Source organism: Chrysemys picta, chromosome 3 (assembly GCF_011386835.1).
Source record: "Chrysemys picta bellii isolate R12L10 chromosome 3, ASM1138683v2, whole genome shotgun sequence".
Classification (NCBI taxonomy): domain Eukaryota; kingdom Metazoa; phylum Chordata; order Testudines; family Emydidae; genus Chrysemys; species Chrysemys picta.
The window spans coordinates 153609425-153628558 of record NC_088793.1 but is presented as its reverse complement, the minus strand read 5'-3'; the positions used below and the strand labels follow the sequence as shown (position 1 = coordinate 153628558).

The 19134-nt window shown below is 47.8% G+C and overlaps 1 protein-coding gene across 6 annotated transcripts in view; it reads right to left on the bottom strand.

Annotated features, from left to right (window-relative positions):
* Positions 1–330: 330 nt before the first annotated feature.
* The window catches only part of PLB1 (phospholipase B1), an 83346-nt gene continuing 64542 nt past the window's right edge, over positions 331–19134 (bottom strand). For all 6 annotated transcript variants that reach the window (XM_065589302.1, XM_065589300.1, XM_065589299.1 and 3 more), the window contains 8 exons: positions 18824–18904; positions 15037–15102; positions 12545–12639; positions 10891–10972; positions 9541–9645; positions 8192–8287; positions 2265–2339; positions 331–1775 (listed from right to left, as the gene is read on the bottom strand). In XM_065589302.1, the coding sequence (XP_065445374.1) occupies positions 1554–1775; positions 2265–2339; positions 8192–8287; positions 9541–9645; positions 10891–10972; positions 12545–12639; positions 15037–15102; positions 18824–18904 (822 nt within the window). In that variant the 3' untranslated portion in view covers positions 331–1553. The remainder of the gene's footprint in view (positions 1776–2264; positions 2340–8191; positions 8288–9540; positions 9646–10890; positions 10973–12544; positions 12640–15036; positions 15103–18823; positions 18905–19134) is intronic.

The window sequence follows — 19134 nt, the reverse complement described above, 5'->3', positions numbered from 1 at the left end:
TCAGCCATTAGAAGGTGGTAACTTTTAGTCACTATCTACACGGATCCAGCAATCTGGAAGTGAGAGGGCCACATTCACTACCAATTCCTGGTGCCAACCAACACCCTTATAAATGCAGCTATTTTAAATCTTCTCCCTTCCTTTGTGTTTTGCCCAAATTAAATGACCACCTACTTTGGACTCTGGGCCAAATTTATCCCTAGTGTTACTCCATTGAACCATTTGATCATATATAGCAACCACTTCTATTCTATGTCTCCAATGCATTGATGCTTTATGCTTTGAAGCTGCATAAATGATTGTCAAAGAAGAGGAAATTCCTAGCAAGGAGACTCTCAAACACACAAATTTTATTCACAATAATGAGCTTTGAGAGCAGACTAAAAGAAGGGGTTAGTGGAGCTGTGATTCTGGAAACCTGATTATCCCAGCGTGTTTCATGTCCTATCTACATCCCTGCAAAGATCACAGAGATGAGATGGGGAAATCAGGGCATCTATGTGTGTTTGGAAAAGTATCCTTTGGGTGAATGATGAACAGATTGAGTGTCCAAGGCTGCACAGCTTTTGTGCTGGGAACCATTCCCGTTACACCGCATCCCCAGTATTCATGAGTCCTAGAATGGAAACAATACACATCTGGCAAAAACACAGCAAATTAAAGTGCTGTTTGGCTTCAATAAAATTAGAATTTCTTAATTAAAATGGATAACACAGGAAATTACAGGGAGGTCAGAAAACAAGGTCCCAGACAGTCTGTCTGAGTCATCTCCCTTATGTCAGAAAAGTACAAGACAATGAAACAGGTGATCTCTGTAATGTCCAGCGAAGATCCCGTCCATGTTCCTGATCTGAATTTCTGGACAACTTCAATAAAGAACAGACTGCAAAGATTCCGTGTTGGGGTTTACGCATGCTGAAACAGGCCCTTTGAGAAAGGTTTAGTCAGTTCTATTTAGACTTTTAGCCAGGTTGAAATGATTGATAAAGCTTCTTTTTTCTTAACACCGACTCTTATTGTATTAACACAGGGTTCTCCCTTGACTCCAACCAAAGACGTTGCTGATTTCCTTTTTGAATTTATTACCCTATTGGGGGGAATGGTTAACAGTCCATAACAATGATGCCCAACCATTATATTCAACCCAGTGTCCCTCACAAAACAGGTTGGAGGCATGCACTTCATAAGGTTACAGCATACATGAATAGTTTTCTCACTCCATGCAGGGAACTGGCATCCCGAACAATTTCAATCATACAGAGAATTAGTGCATCTCGAAGGAGGAAGACTTCATACATTAAGAAAATGTTTGTTTCCTTCCTATGCATGGCCAATGTGCAGCAGACACTGCCAGGTAAAGCAAACATTGTACTGTCCTCTGTCATCATGGTGACTGGGTGGAGAATCATTGGCCAATACCTGTGCCTCCATTTTTAAATGGGCAAGTTTGATTAGTTTTAAAAAAGTTAGATATCAAAAGCTGCTTTTCTCCTGCTCTCCCCATCACCCCAGTTCCAGTGGAGGCAGATGTAAATTCTCCATATGCATCTGGTTTATAGAGCTGTTAAATTCACTTCTGTTGCTTTGTCTCTCTCATGGTGGTGTTTCTTGTATCTTCTTGACATCAAAACTCCAATGAGTACAGAACCCACCAGGACTCCAGCTATTGCTGCCAAAATCACAGCCCAGTAAGGTACCGATGGGTCACCTGCCCCCACTACTGGAGCTGTATTTTGCAATCCACTGTTTCTGGATGTGAAAAGAAATGGATTCTCCTACAGAGGAAGGGGAGAGGATTTTACTGTCCACAAAACACTTCTGAGCAGCAGTCAGTCTATATGTCACCCATCCCCTATTGAGACGGGGGACAGTCCTTATTTCTTTAGCAATAAATATTGACTATTTCTCCATTCTGTTTCTTATGAAAGCTCCCCCCGCACAAGTGTTCCTTTTTATACATTTCAGATCACTGCAGCTTTGGCATTGCTTCTGAGCCCATTTATTGTAGATAACCAAATGCAAAAAATAAAGCTGGTTGAAACGAGAGGTTCTCATTGGGGCAATGATGCATTTTTCCACTAAATCCCAATGAGCAGACCTTCCTGAAAACCTGTTTTTGTCACAAAACCAGAGATTTTTTTAGGGCCATTTCAAACCCACAAAAGATTGCAATCTTTAATATGCTTGAATAACATTGCTGGCAAGAAGGAAAGGGAAAACAAAAGGGGCCCCATGGGTGAGGATATAGTGTGGTGTTTACTTACTGAGGTTGGACACTTGAGTTTGGATCTGTCATGGGCGAAGTTATTGTAGCTCTGCTTTTGACCAACTGGCTCCAGCTGAGGGAGAGAAGAGGGTCAGCAAACATAAAAGTGATGTTTTCCTCCAAAACTCTCCTGATTTGGGTGGGTTACACAGTTCTATCAAATCACACACTCCTTTGCACCTGCAAGGGGTTCTGGAATATGATGGGTCACAAGACAGTTTTTCTACCATTTTTCAAGTCCGGGACCAAAAGAATTAACTGCTGTCCTATCTGTGGCAGATGTTAGTTACCTCATTTAATGCACTACTGGAAGGAGCTTAGATACCAAGGGGATAGTAGTTGCATAGAACAGAATAGATCAGGGATAGGCAACCTTTCAGAAGTGGTGTGCCGAGTCTTCATTTATTCACTTTAATTTAAGGTTTCGCGTGCCGGTAATACATGTTAATGTTTTTAGAAGGTCTCTCTCTATAAGTCTATATTATATAACTAAACTATTGTTGTATGTAAAGTAAACAATGCTTTCAAAATGTTTAAGAAGCTTCCTTTAAAATTAAATTAAAATGCTGATCTTACGCCGCCAGCCTGCTCAGCCCACTTCCAGCCTGGGGTTCTGTTCACCTAGGCCTGCAGCGGGCTGAGTGGGGTGACTCGAGGTCAGGGCAGAGGGCTGGGGGGTGTGTGGAGGTGCAGGGCAGAAGGCTGGGTGTTGGGGGGAGGTGCAGGGCAGAGGGCTGGGGTGGTGTGGGGGTGCAGGGCAGAAGGCTGGGTGTTGGGGGGAGGTCAAGGCAGAAGGATGGGGTGTGTGTGTGTGGGGAGGATCAGGGCAGAGGGCTGGGGTGTGTGTGGAGGTGGAGGTGCAGGGCACAAGGCTGGGTGTGGGGGGGTTCAGGGCAGAGGGCTGGGGTGTGTGTGGAGGTGCAGGGCAGAAGGCTGGGGTGTGTGTGGAGGTGCAGGGCAGAGGGCTGGGGTGTGTGTGTGGGGAGGATCAGGGCAGAGGACTGGGGTGTGTGTGGAGGTGGAGGTGCAGGGCACAAGGCTGGGTGTGGGGGGGTTCAGGGCAGAGGGCTGGGGTGTGTGTGGAGGTGCAGGGCAGAAGGCTGGGGTGTGTGTGGAGGTGCAGGGCAGAGGGCTTGGGGGTGTGTGGGGGGTGCAGGGCAGAGGGCTGGGGTGCTCGGCTCGTGGGGGTGCCCTGAGCAGCTCATGGCAGGGGGCTGGGAGGGATCTGCCCTGTTCCACCCCTTTCCCCCAGGCTCCGTCCCTACCTCTCTCTGCCTCCTCTACGGAGCAGCGAGCACGCTGCGCTCAGCTTGGCTCCGCTCCCGCTCCCCCTCCCCCTCGCAAGGGCCGTCTACGGCAGGGAGGGGCCGGAATGCACCACGTTGTGGGAAGAAATAGGGGGGGGGGGAAACGTGGCTGCCGCAGGACCAAGCTTCTGCCTCCTGCCCCCGCAGGAGAGAGCGGTGGGCGGGGGGGGCTGAGTGGGGTGGGGGGCCGGGACCCCCCCCCCCCCACCGCTCTCCCCTGCAGGGGCAGGAGGCAGAAGCTTGGTCCTGTGGCAGCCAAGCTTCCCCCTCCCCCATTTTTTCCCACAGCGTGGCGTTTTCCGGCCCCTTGGCCTCCTCCTCTCAGTGGGCAGCAGCGTGCCACGCAAAATCGGCTCGCGTGCCGTAGGTTGCCGACCCCTGGAATAGATCAATCTCTGCAGTCCTTACGCAGACAAGAAATTCACTGGGAATTTTGTCTAAGTAATGACGGCAGGCTTTGGTCCATGAAGAGAGGCAGAACTTTCTCTTGCAGCAGTTTTTGGAGAGAATAAAAATCAGTGAAGAGTGTGCCACTCCCTTAAACCATCTAGTACTGCATCTACTGACCTCAAGTGATGGGGGGGGGGGGGGAGGGAGAAAGTGCCGATTGCATGATAGAGAGGCATAGTATCATTATAGCCCCAGAGCTGAGACCGGGAAAGGGACTCCAATAATAAGATTCACATATGTTAATACTGGGAGTGCTTCCTGGCTCTATGGTCTTGTGAAAAAGTAAAAGTAGAAACTGAAGCAATATGAGAGGTGAGCCAAGGAACATGTGAGGTGCAGGAGATGGTTCCTCATGTGTTAATAATAACAGCGGAGGAGAAAGCTACATGGAAAAAACCCCTGCAGAGATGATGTGAAGGGAACCAATGAATTCAAAGACTTGCTGACTGTCATGGAATTCTGCTGCTGGGTGAAGGCCAGCATCACACAAGAGTCTAAACCCTCTGGCTTGCCTACTGGTGCATGCTCTGGAGTAGGGTTACCATATCTCATAAATAAAAAAAAGAGGACCCTCCACGGGCCCTGGCCCCGCCCATTTCCCCACCCCTAGCCCCTCCCCAACTCCGCCCCTCCCCCACCCTAACTCCGCCCCCTCCTCCCTTCCACTCCCAGCCAGGGGAAAGGGCTGGCCCAGTGCTACCGGCTTCAGGGTTTTCCGGGCAGCCCCCAGACCCTGCGCCCCCAGCCGGCGCTTCCCCAGCGCAGCTGGAGCCCGGGAGGGGAAGCGCCCGGGAGGGGGCGCAGGGTCTGGAGGCTGCCCGGCAAACCGTGAAGCCGGTAGCGCTCGGGCTTTGGGCAGCCCCTATACCTCCGGACCCTGTGCCCCCAGCCGGGCACTTCCCCTCCCGGGCTCCGGCGGCGTAGGGTCCGGAGTCACGGGGCTGCCCGAAGACGGTAGCGCTCGGGCAGCCCAGCTCTTAAACAGAGCCGAAGATTCGGGGAGGAGCAGAGCCGCCATTTTCCCGGACATGTTCGGCTTTTTGGCAATTCCCCCCGGACGCGGTTTGACGGCCGAAAAGCCGGACATGTCCGGGAAAAAGAGGACGTATGGTAACCCTACTCTGGAGTGAGCATAGGTTATTTTTGTTGTGCCTTAGGAGAGGGCAGTAAGCATCCCGAGGGGAGTTCCCTGCCACCTACATGATGTATGTTCTGTCTGTGGTCCCCTGGATATCTGTACCCCTGGTACTCCTTGTGCCAGGGTGGGAAGGAATCTGGCATGGAGTCAAGAACAAGGGCTGATCACATGTGGAGATCCATATCCCACTTGTAACTCAGTGTGAAATGGGAACTCCAGCCTGCTAACTTGGGGCCTGATTGCACCCCCAAGGCCCAGCCTATGTTACAGGTGTGCTCTGGGTGGGAGAGGCACAATTTCCACTGAGTTCCTCAGCATGCAGGGAGAGTGCACATGCTGAACTAACCCCCTGGATAGTAGCCTGCTCTCTGCCATTCCACTGGCCATCTCAGTGTGCTGGTGGAGGTGAGGTGAGCTAGGTTGTAGGCCTGATAGATCAATGATTGGCAATGGCATACTAAATCCTACATTAGTGAGACACCGCCAAATCAGTACCGTTAGGAGTGAAAAGTTAGCTATTGTCTCACCTCTTACATATAGTATATTAACGTTGCTATGTTTTGCAAATAGAAAAAAAGGACAGATAATAAAGTGGTAGATTGGGGAAAATGTCAGGATTATGTACTTGTTTTTGCTTGTTTGGGGCCTTCTTTAGCTGGAGAAAGACACCAATGTCAGGAAGCAGAATGATTTCCCTGTGGGACTTGATCTAGTGCACTGCCACAGCCAGCAACTTCAGCCACTTGGACAAAAAACTATGTTGTGTCTTCCAAAAACTGTTCCAAGGGCATCATAATATTTGATGATTAGTCCAGTCTTGTTGTACACTGTGGGATGGCAGCTACATTTGGGACCAATTGCTTGCTTTATTATGTACTGCCTGAACCTGTTTGTGCAAGATTTGTCACATGGTGATAAAATCAATTAGAACACACTATCTATGGCGCAATATTATCTGCTAAACTATAACCCATCAAAGTTTTAATAGTACACAGAGCTGGAAAGAGTAAGTTATTGAACTATGTGGATTAAAGCCCAGCTGGCATGCAATGTAAGAAAAGGAGTTAATGTGTAAGGTGTAATAGATTACAATGAGATCTGTCTGTCTGCTTCTTATATAGCCCTCATCCCCTGTAGGACTTTTCCATAAGGGTTATTACCCTTGTCCCCCTTCCTTCTTGACCTTCTATCAGCTATCAGCCAGCCCTTCTAAGATGTTACTCTCTATGAGTAAGAGGCAGGGGCAGGAGAAAGGCAACAGCTGCTTATTGTTGTTTCAACATCAATACCATGTTTTCCATTTCGAAAGTAGTTCCAGAGTTTGCTTTTTTAGCAAAATGGAAACACTGGCGAGAGCATAGTCTGTTTGTGTTCTCATAAACTAGTACTCAACTATTTTTAAACCCAACCCAGACCTACATTTTCCCCCGCCCCCCAAGTCTTCAGTTGATTGGTTTAGTTTAGTTTTTCATTATCCCATAATCCTCTGGGGCTGGAGACTACAGGGGTTGAGTTTTATTTACGCAAGCCAATTATATAACAAACATGTTCACAGTAACTAAGAGCCTGATTTATAAATCAAAATGCAGCCACCTACTATTCACACAAGATTTGTCCATATGATTAATAATACCAGCTCCCCAGCTGATGTAAACCAGTTTAGCTCCATTGACTTCAATGGAGGCCATATAAGTACATAAGATAGATAGGTTTACCCACAGATTTGTAAAACAAATTTCCAAATGAAAGGCTACATTCTGCCCTCACTGACACACCCAAAGTATCTGTGTATCCATTTGAAGACTCACCAAAGCTATTTCCACTAAATAGTTTCCTTTCGTTGGCAGTGGACAAGCCAAGGTTGAATTGAACTAACCTGTCAGCCCTAGCACTGACCTCGCCATAACAGATTTGAGGTATTTTATTTAATCAGGAGAGAGAATAAAAAGAAAAATATACAACCCCCTCCAAAACGGTTACAAATGTCCCAAAGCTGTATAAGTCTGGGGATGGGCACTGGGAAATAGTCCTAGGACTATGGCTCCTAGATCTTCCTGCAAAGGAGGAGCAGTCCCCTGTACATTTCCCCTGCAGCCACAGAGACCGGGACTGTGTTTAGCCCTTGCACAGAGCAGGAAAGACAGAACACAAGGGATGGGGAGGGCTTCTTGTGCCTGCTCCATCCCTGCATACACACACGTGGGGCTAGAGACAATCTGGCCATTTATGTGTACTGAGAAGAACTCTCATTTGGCCAGCAGCATGCGGAGCTCTTTCAGGGAACAAGACAGGGCTGCTGAGCGAAGCAGAACAGAAAAACAAAACACTCTTACAAGAATCACACACAGCCTCTCCATACACAGACACGCACTGGAGTGCAGGGATGAGGGGTTACAAGAATAACCACTAATGTTAAACAACAAAGGGCTAGATCTTCAGCTGGCATAAATCAACAAAGCTGTGTTGATATCAGGGGAACTGATTCACAGTAGCTGAGGATCTAGCCCCCAGATCAGTTTTTTAAAGGAATAAGACCTCGTTTGTCCCCCGTGGAAGGTTTTCTTCCAATTTGTGTAGGAGATGAGTAGCAGTCTTGACAGAATGAGAAACCCTGGTGGTGTGGAGTAAAGGGCAATCATGTCTGGATAATGAATAAGGGGCAGTGAGAACTTATGAATGCCCCTAAAGAGGGCTTTTCCATGTTGCAGCAAACATCCAAACTCAATGTATTACTTTTGATTCTAGAGAAGCCTGCACATTTATTATATAACCCAAGTCTAACTTCATTTTACTGAAAGGGAATGGCCTAGATTCATCCCTGATTTATCCCATCTTCTGCTGGCATAAACCATGTGCAGGACCCCTGCAGGCACAAAGTCTTCTCGGGGGGATGTTGTGGTGGCACATAATGTCCACAGCTTTCTTTCCATCCCAGTGCCCCTGGGGAACAGTATCTGAGCATCGTCTCACATGCACCTTCTGGGCTCCTCTGTAAATATATATATATGGATCCATTCTATGACCTCTTACCATATTATTCCAGAGCGCTATGGCCATCTCAGCATGGCCTCTCTCAGTGAAATGAAAGCAATCCATGGAAAAGAAACTCAGGTCTGGCTTCCCATTCTGCAATTCAAAAAAATGTAATAATTCACCCCAGCATCAAAGGATCTTTTCCGCCTTGTAAACGAGACTGCTATTTCAGCCTTATTGGGCTCCTTTCCTCCTGCAGTTGGGGGCAAACACACATCTTGATTCCACCTCCAAGGGCCCATAGTCCACATGATTAGTCCATAGAAAGCAGCACCTACAATTTCAACCAATCAAGAGGCAGTGCTTGTTTGCATAATATCCATAGATTTTAAAGCCAGAAGGGCTCATCATGATAACTGACCCCAGTGGTTCCTCAGACTTTGAGACCCAGCATATCACACCTAAAAGCCAAAAATACTTGGCAAACCAACCTAGTCATTCTAATCGGTGTGGAGATGATGCATTCCTATTCTGATGCTATAAACCAACCTAAGTAGCACCTCATTGCAGCCCATGGATTGTATCGCAAGAACCAAAGATCTAGTCTGACCTCCTGCATAACACAGCCCACGGAATTTCATCCAGTAATTTCTGCATCAAACCCAAGAGCTTGTGGTTGAATTATCTAAGTATCAAGGATCTCATAGGGGCACCAATCACTGCAGTATCGACCCAAATCTTGAATCTTATTCAGGTTCGAAAGATTGTGATTATTTATTGTTCTTTGTTGAATTCTTGAAGCTCGGCTTCAGTTTCTTAAACCTTTCAGGCAAATTTAGGGCTGCTTTTCAAGTGAAAACCCAAGACTGTGGGTCGATACAGTTGAAGTACAAAGGTTTTGTGGGGCAAGCTTGCCCTACTACTACCAACATGGTAGCTAGTCTTTAGTCTCCAGATGTCAATATCGCACCTTTCAGTAGAACCTAAGTTCACTTCTTAAAATGTGCTGGAGTTCTGTGGAGATACAGCAAAAGGGTAGATACTATGCAAAACTGGTTGGTTTGGGCTGAGTTTCACGTTGAGTTTTTGCATTCCTAACTACCACTGCATGCAAGATGCAAGGGTTAAAGAATGGGAGGAGAGCTGTTTATGGCTTTTTTAGAGAGATTTCAATCAGTGCATTCCCAGCTCACATATTTCCTGAAGTCATTTGATATCTCCAGGAGATTCACAAGCAATACACTCTTTCTTACTTTCATTGTTTCATTATTATTTTTTTGCAGTGCCCGTAATATGCTAGAGTCTGTGCAAACATAAAAGACACGGTCCCTGTCCCACAGATGTTACAGTCCAAAATAAATCTTGATGTTGGCATCAAAAATGGTAGGTAATAAAACAGGACTCACGCTGTCTAGTGGGATGATGGTATTTCGGAAAAACGGCTGCACCACAACAGTAAAATCCTCACGCTGTGCATAGCGACCGCTGTTAGCCATCAGCATGCTTTTGATCTGTGTGGGATTGCAAGATGAAAAACAAAAAGGTCATTACAAGATTTATCTCCCTCATCAAACAAGGGTTATAAAATATGAGTCTTTCACCTCTCTAGATCATTAGTATAAATCCAGCCTAGATAGCATAGAAGGGTACAGAAAATGGCAAAGAAAACTATTGAACATGTGGAGGGACTGCCATAGAAGGAGAATGTGACTAGATTAAATGCACATACATAAATGATTCTAAAGTGGATAAAAAGAAATGTTATACATATTAATAAACACAATGCATAAATTAACTTGTGCAACTTAGTGCTATATGACATCAGTCAGGTCTAAAGCTTAGGATTCTAAAAAAGGATTAGGGCCAAAATTTTCAAAAGTGACTAGTGAGTCTGAGTGCCTCAACTGACACATCTTTGAGAGACCTGGTTCTCAGAGGGTCAATACTCAGTATTTTTTTTTAAATCAGGTCCCATAAAGGTTTCAATTTTGGCACCCAAAAATTGGGGCACCCCAAATTAGTAGTCACTTATGTAAATGTTGGCCATAGATGCTTATATAGAAAGTGAGACTATCCATTATTATGTTAGATAGGCTAATAGTTTATGGTTATAAACCCTGATGCTTCCAGTCACATATCAACTGTACCTTACCCCACTCCTGAGGTTAGGGAGAATTTTCCCTTATGGGTGGGTTATTTAATAATTGTCCAGTACAAGGATTCATTCACCTTTCTCAGAAGCATCTGATACTGTCCACTCTTGGAGACATGACACTGAACTAGTTGGAGCCTGGGTCTGATCTGCTATGGTAATTCCTATTTTCATAATAATGACCGACAATTCTTCTCATCTAATAGCTATTGGGTGGCCTGTGTGAAATCTGACTAGATCTTAGTTAAGTTAATACTGGACAAATGAACATAACCCAAAATAAACACCACTACATTGGCAATAATTAGCCTTTGTTTGGCAGGCCAAGCGAAAGAGCCAAAGTCCAAATAGGCCATGGTCTTTCCCCACTGAAATACAATGGTAGGGAAGCACGAGGAAACTTGCATCACCACTGCCCAGACAGGAGCTGGATCTTCAGTCTACACATACATCAACATGGGGTCTTTCGCCATCACCAACCACATTTTAAAATATGCTACAGTTCTATGTGGAAGATGAGAGACATGACAAAAAGGGGTGAGCGGGGCGGGGGGGAGGGGGAGGGCAGAGATGAACAATTAAGGAAATAGAATCCATGTGTTACCTGAAAATCTTTGTTAATTATTTTCATTTTTTGTAGTTCAGGAGAGCTTTCCTGTGAGGTTAAGAAACATGGGCAAAGAGTCCTTGAAAGAAAAAAACAACAACCAAAATCAACACCCACCCTAGCCAGTCTGTGTATTCATTAATAACATGGTGTAGTTCCAAGAAGCTCAAGATGGCTTACGTTATTAAATGCAGAAATTCAATCACCAGACTAGTTTCAAGGTGGATAGAAACCCTCCTCCCCCACAATAAATCACCTGTTTTTCAGAGGCACTGAACACCCACAACTTCCACTTGCAGTCAACAGGAGTTGCAGGTGCTCAATTCTTTTGAAAATCAGATCCAAACTGTTTAACATGACATAGCAGTAGCAGACCACGTGTGTTTGACTTTAAAAACCTACAAATATGTTTTAAAGCAGGATTTCATAGAGTTTAAGGTGAGAAGGGACCATTAGATCATCTAATCTGACCTCCTGTATATCACAGGCCAGTAAATTTCACCAAGTTATCTGTTTAACTAAAATACATCTTCCAGAAAAGCATCCAGTCTTGATTTGATGATGTCAAGTGATGGAGACTGTACCACTTACTTGGGGTTTTTTCCCCTGTAGTTAATCACCTTCACTGTTAATTTGTGTCTAATTCTTAACCTGAATCTGTCTGGCTTCAGCTGCCAGCCATTGGTCCTTGTTATGCCTTTCTCCATAAGATTAAAGAGCATCTCACTACCAGGTATTTTCTCCCCGTGAAGCTACTCATACTTATATGTGTATCAAATATATATCAAGTCACCTCTCAATCTTTTTGGATAAGCTTTTGATAAGCTCTTTTTGATTTGAAAGCCAGTTCCTTATTTACTTGCCTGCAAAGAATGGAGTTCAGGGTTTTGCACTACAATTGTTGGTCCTACCAGCAGGGTAAGGAATGAAGCTGAGTATGGATTCAGGCATTGGGGATTCCACTGACTGTTATAGGACCCTGATCTGGAATTGGGGCCAATGCAAAAGGGCTTTGAAGTTCAGCATTATGAAAATGATTCTGTTTGTGGCATGATGCCCAGCCTCAGTGAGTACCGGGGAGAGAAGTGGTGATGTTTGGCTGATATTCACTAGAGTGCAGAAGCTTTTTAGCAGTGAGGTAGGTTTCTGTAGGCCTAGACTTACTTTAGCCGTTAGTGTTCCCGTGCTGACTAGTTCAGTGATCTTGAGTCAACAAGATAAAGTATTTGTGCTTTGCTGGATTGAGGATCTAGTTTCTGTCAAAATAAAATTTTATATAGGGATGGATCAGAGCCAGAACTCCAGTTTCAAATGTTCCTGGATGTTGATGATGTTCAGATCCAGTTTCATCCTCTGTGGCTTCAGCCCAAAGCTAACTTTATAGTTGAATAAACAGGAATTCGGTAACTGCAATGCTGCCCTCATTTAAGTGCGTGCCATTTTTGTTGAAGTCAATAGGAGGGGGAAGAAATGGACTCAATATCATCATGATGATGTATAGTATCTGTAGTATCATCATTCCCAGGTTCAATAACATCCAACAAGGTAGAGGCTTTTAAGCCCTGTATGGTTGCCTTACTAATACCAGTGATATTGATTATGCCTAAAAAATAGCATCCAGTAGAAATAGATATTTGATTTGCACACTTACGTCCCTGGAACGACACATCCCGAAGTTTCCCTTTCTATCTGACGCAGTCCAGCGATCTCCATGATCTCCACCAGGTTGACAAAGGCTCGAGGGAGCTGCAGGGTTCAAAGAAATCAGGTTTGTTAATGCACAGAGCACAATACAGTTACATAACAAGACAGGGAGGCTACTTGTAGGAAACAGAGAGTACAGGCAGCACTGAGAGAGATTAGCAGCATAGAAGGGCAATGTAGAAGAGGGAGGAAGATGTACAGTGGATATGAATCAACAAACTCACTGGCTGCCACTGCAGCCTAACTCACTGGAGCATTTCTGTTGGTTTACAGTAAATAGAGGCTTGCACACTTTGTTTAGCAGTCAGAATGGTAAGTACGGCTGTGCTGTGTACTTGGGTTTCACCGCAAAAGTATGTGAATTTGTGATCTGGAGAAGGCAAGGATGTGGGATGGGAGAGAGGAGGGGTGGGGGAGCAAAAATCCTCAGGAAAAAAATATTGGTCTGAGATACAAACCCAAATACAAAGAGAATATTTGTAAGGCTCAGTCTTACAGCTCAGTCTTGACTTGCCGCACTCTTGTCACTCCTGCCCTGCGCCACCACATGGCTTTGCCAGGGCATCTCCAGCCTGACCAGCAACACCACCTCCTGTGCTAATCCTGGGCTATAATTGAGTGAACACCATCAGTTGTGCCAGATTTTTTGATGTGAATAAATCTCTCTTGGGGGCTTGATGGAGAAAACCATTTAAATATAATTTGTAAGTTAAGTTGGAGTCAGGCCAGAGAGGAAATGCTCGGTGCACTGACCTGCATTTCCACCCAGGTCCCACACACTTCAGTGCCCTAGGCATAGTAGGATTAAAGCCACGACTCTTCACCTGCCTGGCCAGTGCTGGTGTTGAGGGACAAAGTGGCAAGCCAGATCCTGCTCTCTGTTACATCACTGTAAATCAGGAGTCACTCTGCTGAAGTCCAAGGAATTACACCCATGTAAAAGGAACACAATCTGGCCCTATATATGGTTCATTGATGTTATTAACCCTTTGACTGTGGTATTCAGAATTTGTCTGTGTGACTTGCCAACACGGCATTCTGCATCACTACTAGCAATAGGCATTCCAGTCCAGACCCTCTGACTCCAAAGCATTAAGCCCAGGGCAGAGCCAGAAGGGAAAGTTTCTTCCTCGTGTTGACGATGGAGAATGTGGATCGTATCCCATGGTTAGCTGCAGCAACTTGATTCCGGGACTTAGCCAAATGTTTTCTTGGACTAAAAAACCCAGGAATGGTACAGATGGGGCATATGATCACCTCTTGCTCTTTGTAGCAGAGATCAGGTGCCATTGTGTTACAGTCAATTCTGATGCTATCTATTAGACACTGCAACATTATGTGTGGGTACACATGTGAGAATATGGGGTTATAGGTGCATACATGGTGAAGTGTGTGGGGATCAGTGTGCAGAGGGCTGTGAATGTATTATATGCTTGTGTATGCATGCCTTGCTTTTAAGTCAAAATATTTTTCAGGGAACATATATACCCACAAACAAACAATTATATATCTTTTTTCAGTACTTGGATGGTCCCCATGACCATAGTAGCTGAGCACATCACAGTCTTTAAAGAATCCTCACAACTTCCCCCTCCACTATGAGGCAGGGCAGTGGTTTATCCCCTTTTTACAGATGGGAAACTGAGGCACGAGACTAGATGACTTGCCTGAGTTCATACAGGAAGTCTGGGATGGAGCAGGAAATTGAATCCATCTCTCCCAAGTCCTAGACTAGTGCCCTAACCACTGACCAGCCTTCCTCTTCTTTTGTCCTCTCATGGTTATTTTCACAATCACAAGGGCTAGAAATGCAATTTAAAAAAAAACCTAAAAGAATGGTTTAGATTCTGGAGCAAAACGCCAAGGTGAGGAGGAGGATTCTGTAGAAAGTCCTGCGGTTGCATGATTGCAGCATGCATAGGGCCCATCATTTTATTGTTCAGCTTTGCAGTGTTTGTGTATCTTTTTCTCTCCCTCCCCCCACTGAAATGTGAAAATCAAGAACAGTCAGTTCTTCCTCTGCTTCTGTGCTTTTTCTCTGTAGAGGTGCAGGAGGCACTATCTGACATATACAGGGAAGTTTGATTCCTCAGAAAACCTCCTAAATTCAACTGAGCTACGTAGTCCACGATTTGATGAAACATTTTTGCTCATTCTCAGTTTTTATTTCCCCCCCAGCTCATGCCAGTCACACGTGGAAATGACTCCTGGTAGCAAAAGGAGCCCTATGGTGTAGTTTTCCCCAAAGCAGCAGCCCACCACTTTACTGCCCATTAGCTAGCAAGGTCATTGGACTGTTAGTCAGTGTTAACATTACTACTCTAGCTATCTGGAGAAAGGCCTTGAATGAAACATAATCGCAGATACTCTGTCAGAGGTGAGAAATATCTGAGTGTGATTGCCAAGAATTCAGCCTGCTAGCGTATCTTAAAAGCTTACCTCCTGGTATAGAATATCAAGAGTGTCCTGAAGATGTTTTACATAATTTTCTACTGAATAGGTCTCCTGTATAAAAGGAAAATTAGATCAGTCATTTTTCCAGTGTGCAAGAAACTATGGCTGAAAAAAAACCCAATGGGTCCATTCTATAACCTCTAGTCCCTAGCAAAGCCTGCAAGAGGCTAGATTCTATACTATTGACCAAATGCTCCTTTTTATCTCCAATAGCACAGACCTGTATTTTTTGAGCAGATAACTACTGAGTTCTGTTCCTATTGTGACACATGTGCAGCTTGTCTGGTAATTGTGGCGTTTCCGTGTGACCAATACAATTCCTTAATCCAAATCCAATCTTGTTTTATAACAATTCTTGTCAGCATTCTTTAAAGGTGCATTTTTACTCTGAAGAATGACTGAATAAATCATGTTTAATGTGTTTCACTGACTCCAGACCAAGTTTGCTCCATTTACAAACAGATTTGTTTTCCTAACTGCCAGCTCTGGAAATTAAATCTGGGATCTGAGAATCAAGTTGGGTTCTTTCCTTCAGTACATAATCTCCAGTAATAAATGATTCTGCAAGCCAAATTAGGCATTGAGCAATACCTATGCAACCCCACTTTGCATGAGGAGTTGCAAGGGTGTTATTGGGCACATGGTGCTAGATCAGAGGTGGGTAAACTACAGCCCCTCCCCTGCTGTCCCCCGTCCCCCGCAGCCTCAGCTCGCTCACTCACTCTGCCGCCACCAGTGCAATGCTCTGGGCGGCGGGGCTGTGAGCTCCTGGGGCAGCGCAGCTGCAGAGCCCGGCCTGACCCGGTGCTCTGTGCTGTGTGTGGTGGCGGCGGCAGCGTGCCAGCCACCGGTGCTCCAGGCAGCGCAGTAATGGGGCAGGGAGCAGGGGGGGGGTTGGATAGAGGGCAGGGGAGTTCGGGGTGGTGGTCACGGGGCAGGGGTGTGGATAGGGGTTGGGGGGGGACAGGGGTCCTGGGGGCAGTCAGGAAGGAGGGGGGGTTGGATGGGATGGCGGGGGACAGGCAGGGGCAGGAGTTCTGGGGGCAGTCAGGGGACAGGGAGAAGGGGTGGTTGGATGGGGCAGGGGTCCCAGAGCGGCTGTCAGGGAACAGGGGGGATTGGATGGGGCAGGAGTCCTGGGGATAGGGTGACCAGATCACCAAAGACAAATATCGGGACGCGGGGGGGGGTGACGTGGGGGGGGGGGCGTGGCGGGGGGCGGGGCCAAAAAAAAAAAAAAAAACCTTCCTCCGCAAGTGCTGGAGGGAGGCCCTGGAGACTCAGGGGAAGCGCGGGGCCGGGGTAGTGAGAGTCCGGCCTGGCCCCGAGCAGGCAGGACTCAGTTGGGAGGTAGGGCGAGGAGGGGGGCGGCCCACGGGGCCAGGCGGTGGCTGTTCTCACCCCCGGGCAGCGGGACTCGGGAGCAGCCGCTGCTGCAGCTCCCACTGCCGCGGGGGAGGAAGCGGCCATGGCGCTCCGCGGCTGCGGCTCTGGCGCCCCCGAACCCCCCGAGCCGGGGCCTGCTGCGGGGACCCAGCAGCGCGCACGCTGCGCCCAGCCCCTGGCCAGTGTCTGGGCTGCTGCCCAGCTGGTGCTATCCTGCGGCGGCCCCGGAGTGGGGGCAGCAGGCCCCGGCCCCCCCGTCCCGCAGGGGAACGAACGGGGCTGGGCTGCCGATGCCTCCGCCCCGGGGCCGCCGCGGGATAGCACCAGCTGGGCAGCAGCCCAGACGTGCCTAGCCAGGGGCTGGGCCCAGCGTACGCGCTGCTGGGTCCCCGGCTCGGGGGGTTCGGGGGCGCCAGAGCCGCCGAGCGCCATGGCCGCTTCCTCCCCCGTCGCCTGGCCCCGCGGGTCGCCCCCCTCCTCTCCCAACCACCCGACTGAGTCCTGCCTGCACTGGGCCAGGCCGGACTGTTACTCACCCCGGCCCCGCGCTTCCCCTGCGTCTCCCGGGCCTCCCTCCAGCACTTGCGGAGGGAGGGGGAATGGTGAGCCCGGGGAAGAGGCGGGGATTCGGGGAGGGAGCCAATCGGGGGAGGAGGGGGCGGAGTCGGGGCAGGGGGGGGGGGGGCGCGAGCACTTCCGGGCTCGAGGCTCGGGGCATTTCCTTGTTTGTCCGGTTGTCCCGACCGCACGTCGGTCGGGACGCGGGACAAACAAGGAAATATCGGGACGGTCCCGATAAAATCGGGACGTCTGGTCACCCTACCTGGGGAGGGGCAGATAGGAGGTGGGGGCTGGGCCACAACCCCCTCTCCTAACTGGCCCTCCATACAGTTTTCGAAACCCGATGTGGCCCTCAGGCCCAAAAGTTTCCCCGTCCCTGTGCTAGATTGAGGCCTCACTGAAAGTCAATGGAAAGACTTCAGTTTATATCAGTGGGTGTTGGTTCAGGCCGATAGTTTGTCCTGCAGAACCCTTACTACTGGGGATGATATTTGAGAAGGAAATAACCCAGGTTGACTCTCAGATCATCATGGTAAGGTTTTATGGCTAGTAGTTAGGAAAAGACATTTCTACTTGTAACGTGATCATATTTGCTCTGGTGCAGGGGTGGGCAAACTACGGCTCATGGGCCAGATCCTGCCCGCAAGCCGTTTTAAGCCGGCCCATGCGGCTCAGCCCTGCTCCGGCCGGGGCACTGGGTCGGGGGCCGCACCACACGCCTCCCAGATGCCACGGCATGGCCCCACTCCGGCTCCTACATGCTCCAATGGGAGCAGCAGAGGAGTGCCTGCAGATGGGGCAGCCGCGCCTCCGCATAGGAGCCAGAGACGGGACATGCCACTGCTTCCGGGAGCTGTTTGAGGTAAGCGCCGCTCGGAGCCTGCATCCCTTGAGCCTCTCCCCATGCCCCAACCACCTGCCCCAGCCCTGATCCTCCTCCTGCTCTCCAAACCCCTTGATCCCACCCCAGAGCATCCTCCTGCACCCCGCACCCCAAACCTCTCATCCCCAGCCCCACCCCAGTGCCCGCACCCCCAGCTGGAACCTGCATCCCTTCCCACACCCCTGCCCCAGCCTTGATCCCCATCCCGCCCTCTGAACCCCACAGTCCCAGCCCAGAGCACCCTCCTACACCCCAAACTCCTCATCCCCAGCCCCACCCCAGAGCCCTCACCCCAACCCCAATTTCGTGAGCATTCATGGCCCACCATACAATTTCAATTCCCTGATGTGGCCCTCGGGCCAAAAAGTTTGCCTACCCCCGCTCTGGTGCCATTGTAGGATTGCCAATTTTGATTGGACGTACTCCTGGAGGTTTCATCACATGGCATAATCTTTAATTAAAGATTAATCTTTAATTCCTGGACACTCCAAGACAATCCTGGAGGGTTGGCAACTCTAACTAAGACAGACCAGAAACATGGAATCCCCTTATGGCATTTTTATGGAGTCACTTTCCAGACCACAATGTCTCAGTAAGAATACACATGTGGCCTTTCACATTCGGATTGTTTGGTCTATTTAGATTACAATCTTCTCAAGGCAGGGACTGTCTCTTCTTCTCCTGCATTGTGCAGTGCTGGATAGATCTTTAGCTCTTAAATAATGGCTACTACTAATGAAGCCCTGATCTAGAGCTCCAATATCCCACTGGAAAAGCAGCGCATTCATTTCAGATACGGGAGATATTAAATGAACACAAGTTCCTGTTGCTTTTTAGAGATACAAGGGCTTTGGCTGCCTGACAAAGGGGAAATGAATGGATTGTTAACCTTGTTCATCGGCCAAGCACCCAGAGCTATGTGCCCAGTTTCTAGATACATACCCTGTCCAAGCAGTAATGACACAGGTCATTGCCTCCAATGAAGAGAGTGATCAGTTTCCAGTCCTCCTTGAAGTTAATTTTCTAGTGACACATAAAAAGCATAGAGTGCAATGTTCTAACAGCTCGAAATTGCTTAGGGACGCAGAGGCAACATTTACAAATACAGTTAAATGGGGTATATCAAGAGTGTCAAAACAATGAAAATGGGCCTTTCGGAATTAACAATGGGAAAAGTGAAGTCAGGAAACTGTGTGTGTCTCTGAGGGGAAATGTGGCGGGTGGGAGGTGCTAGAATACATCTTGGCTTTTGT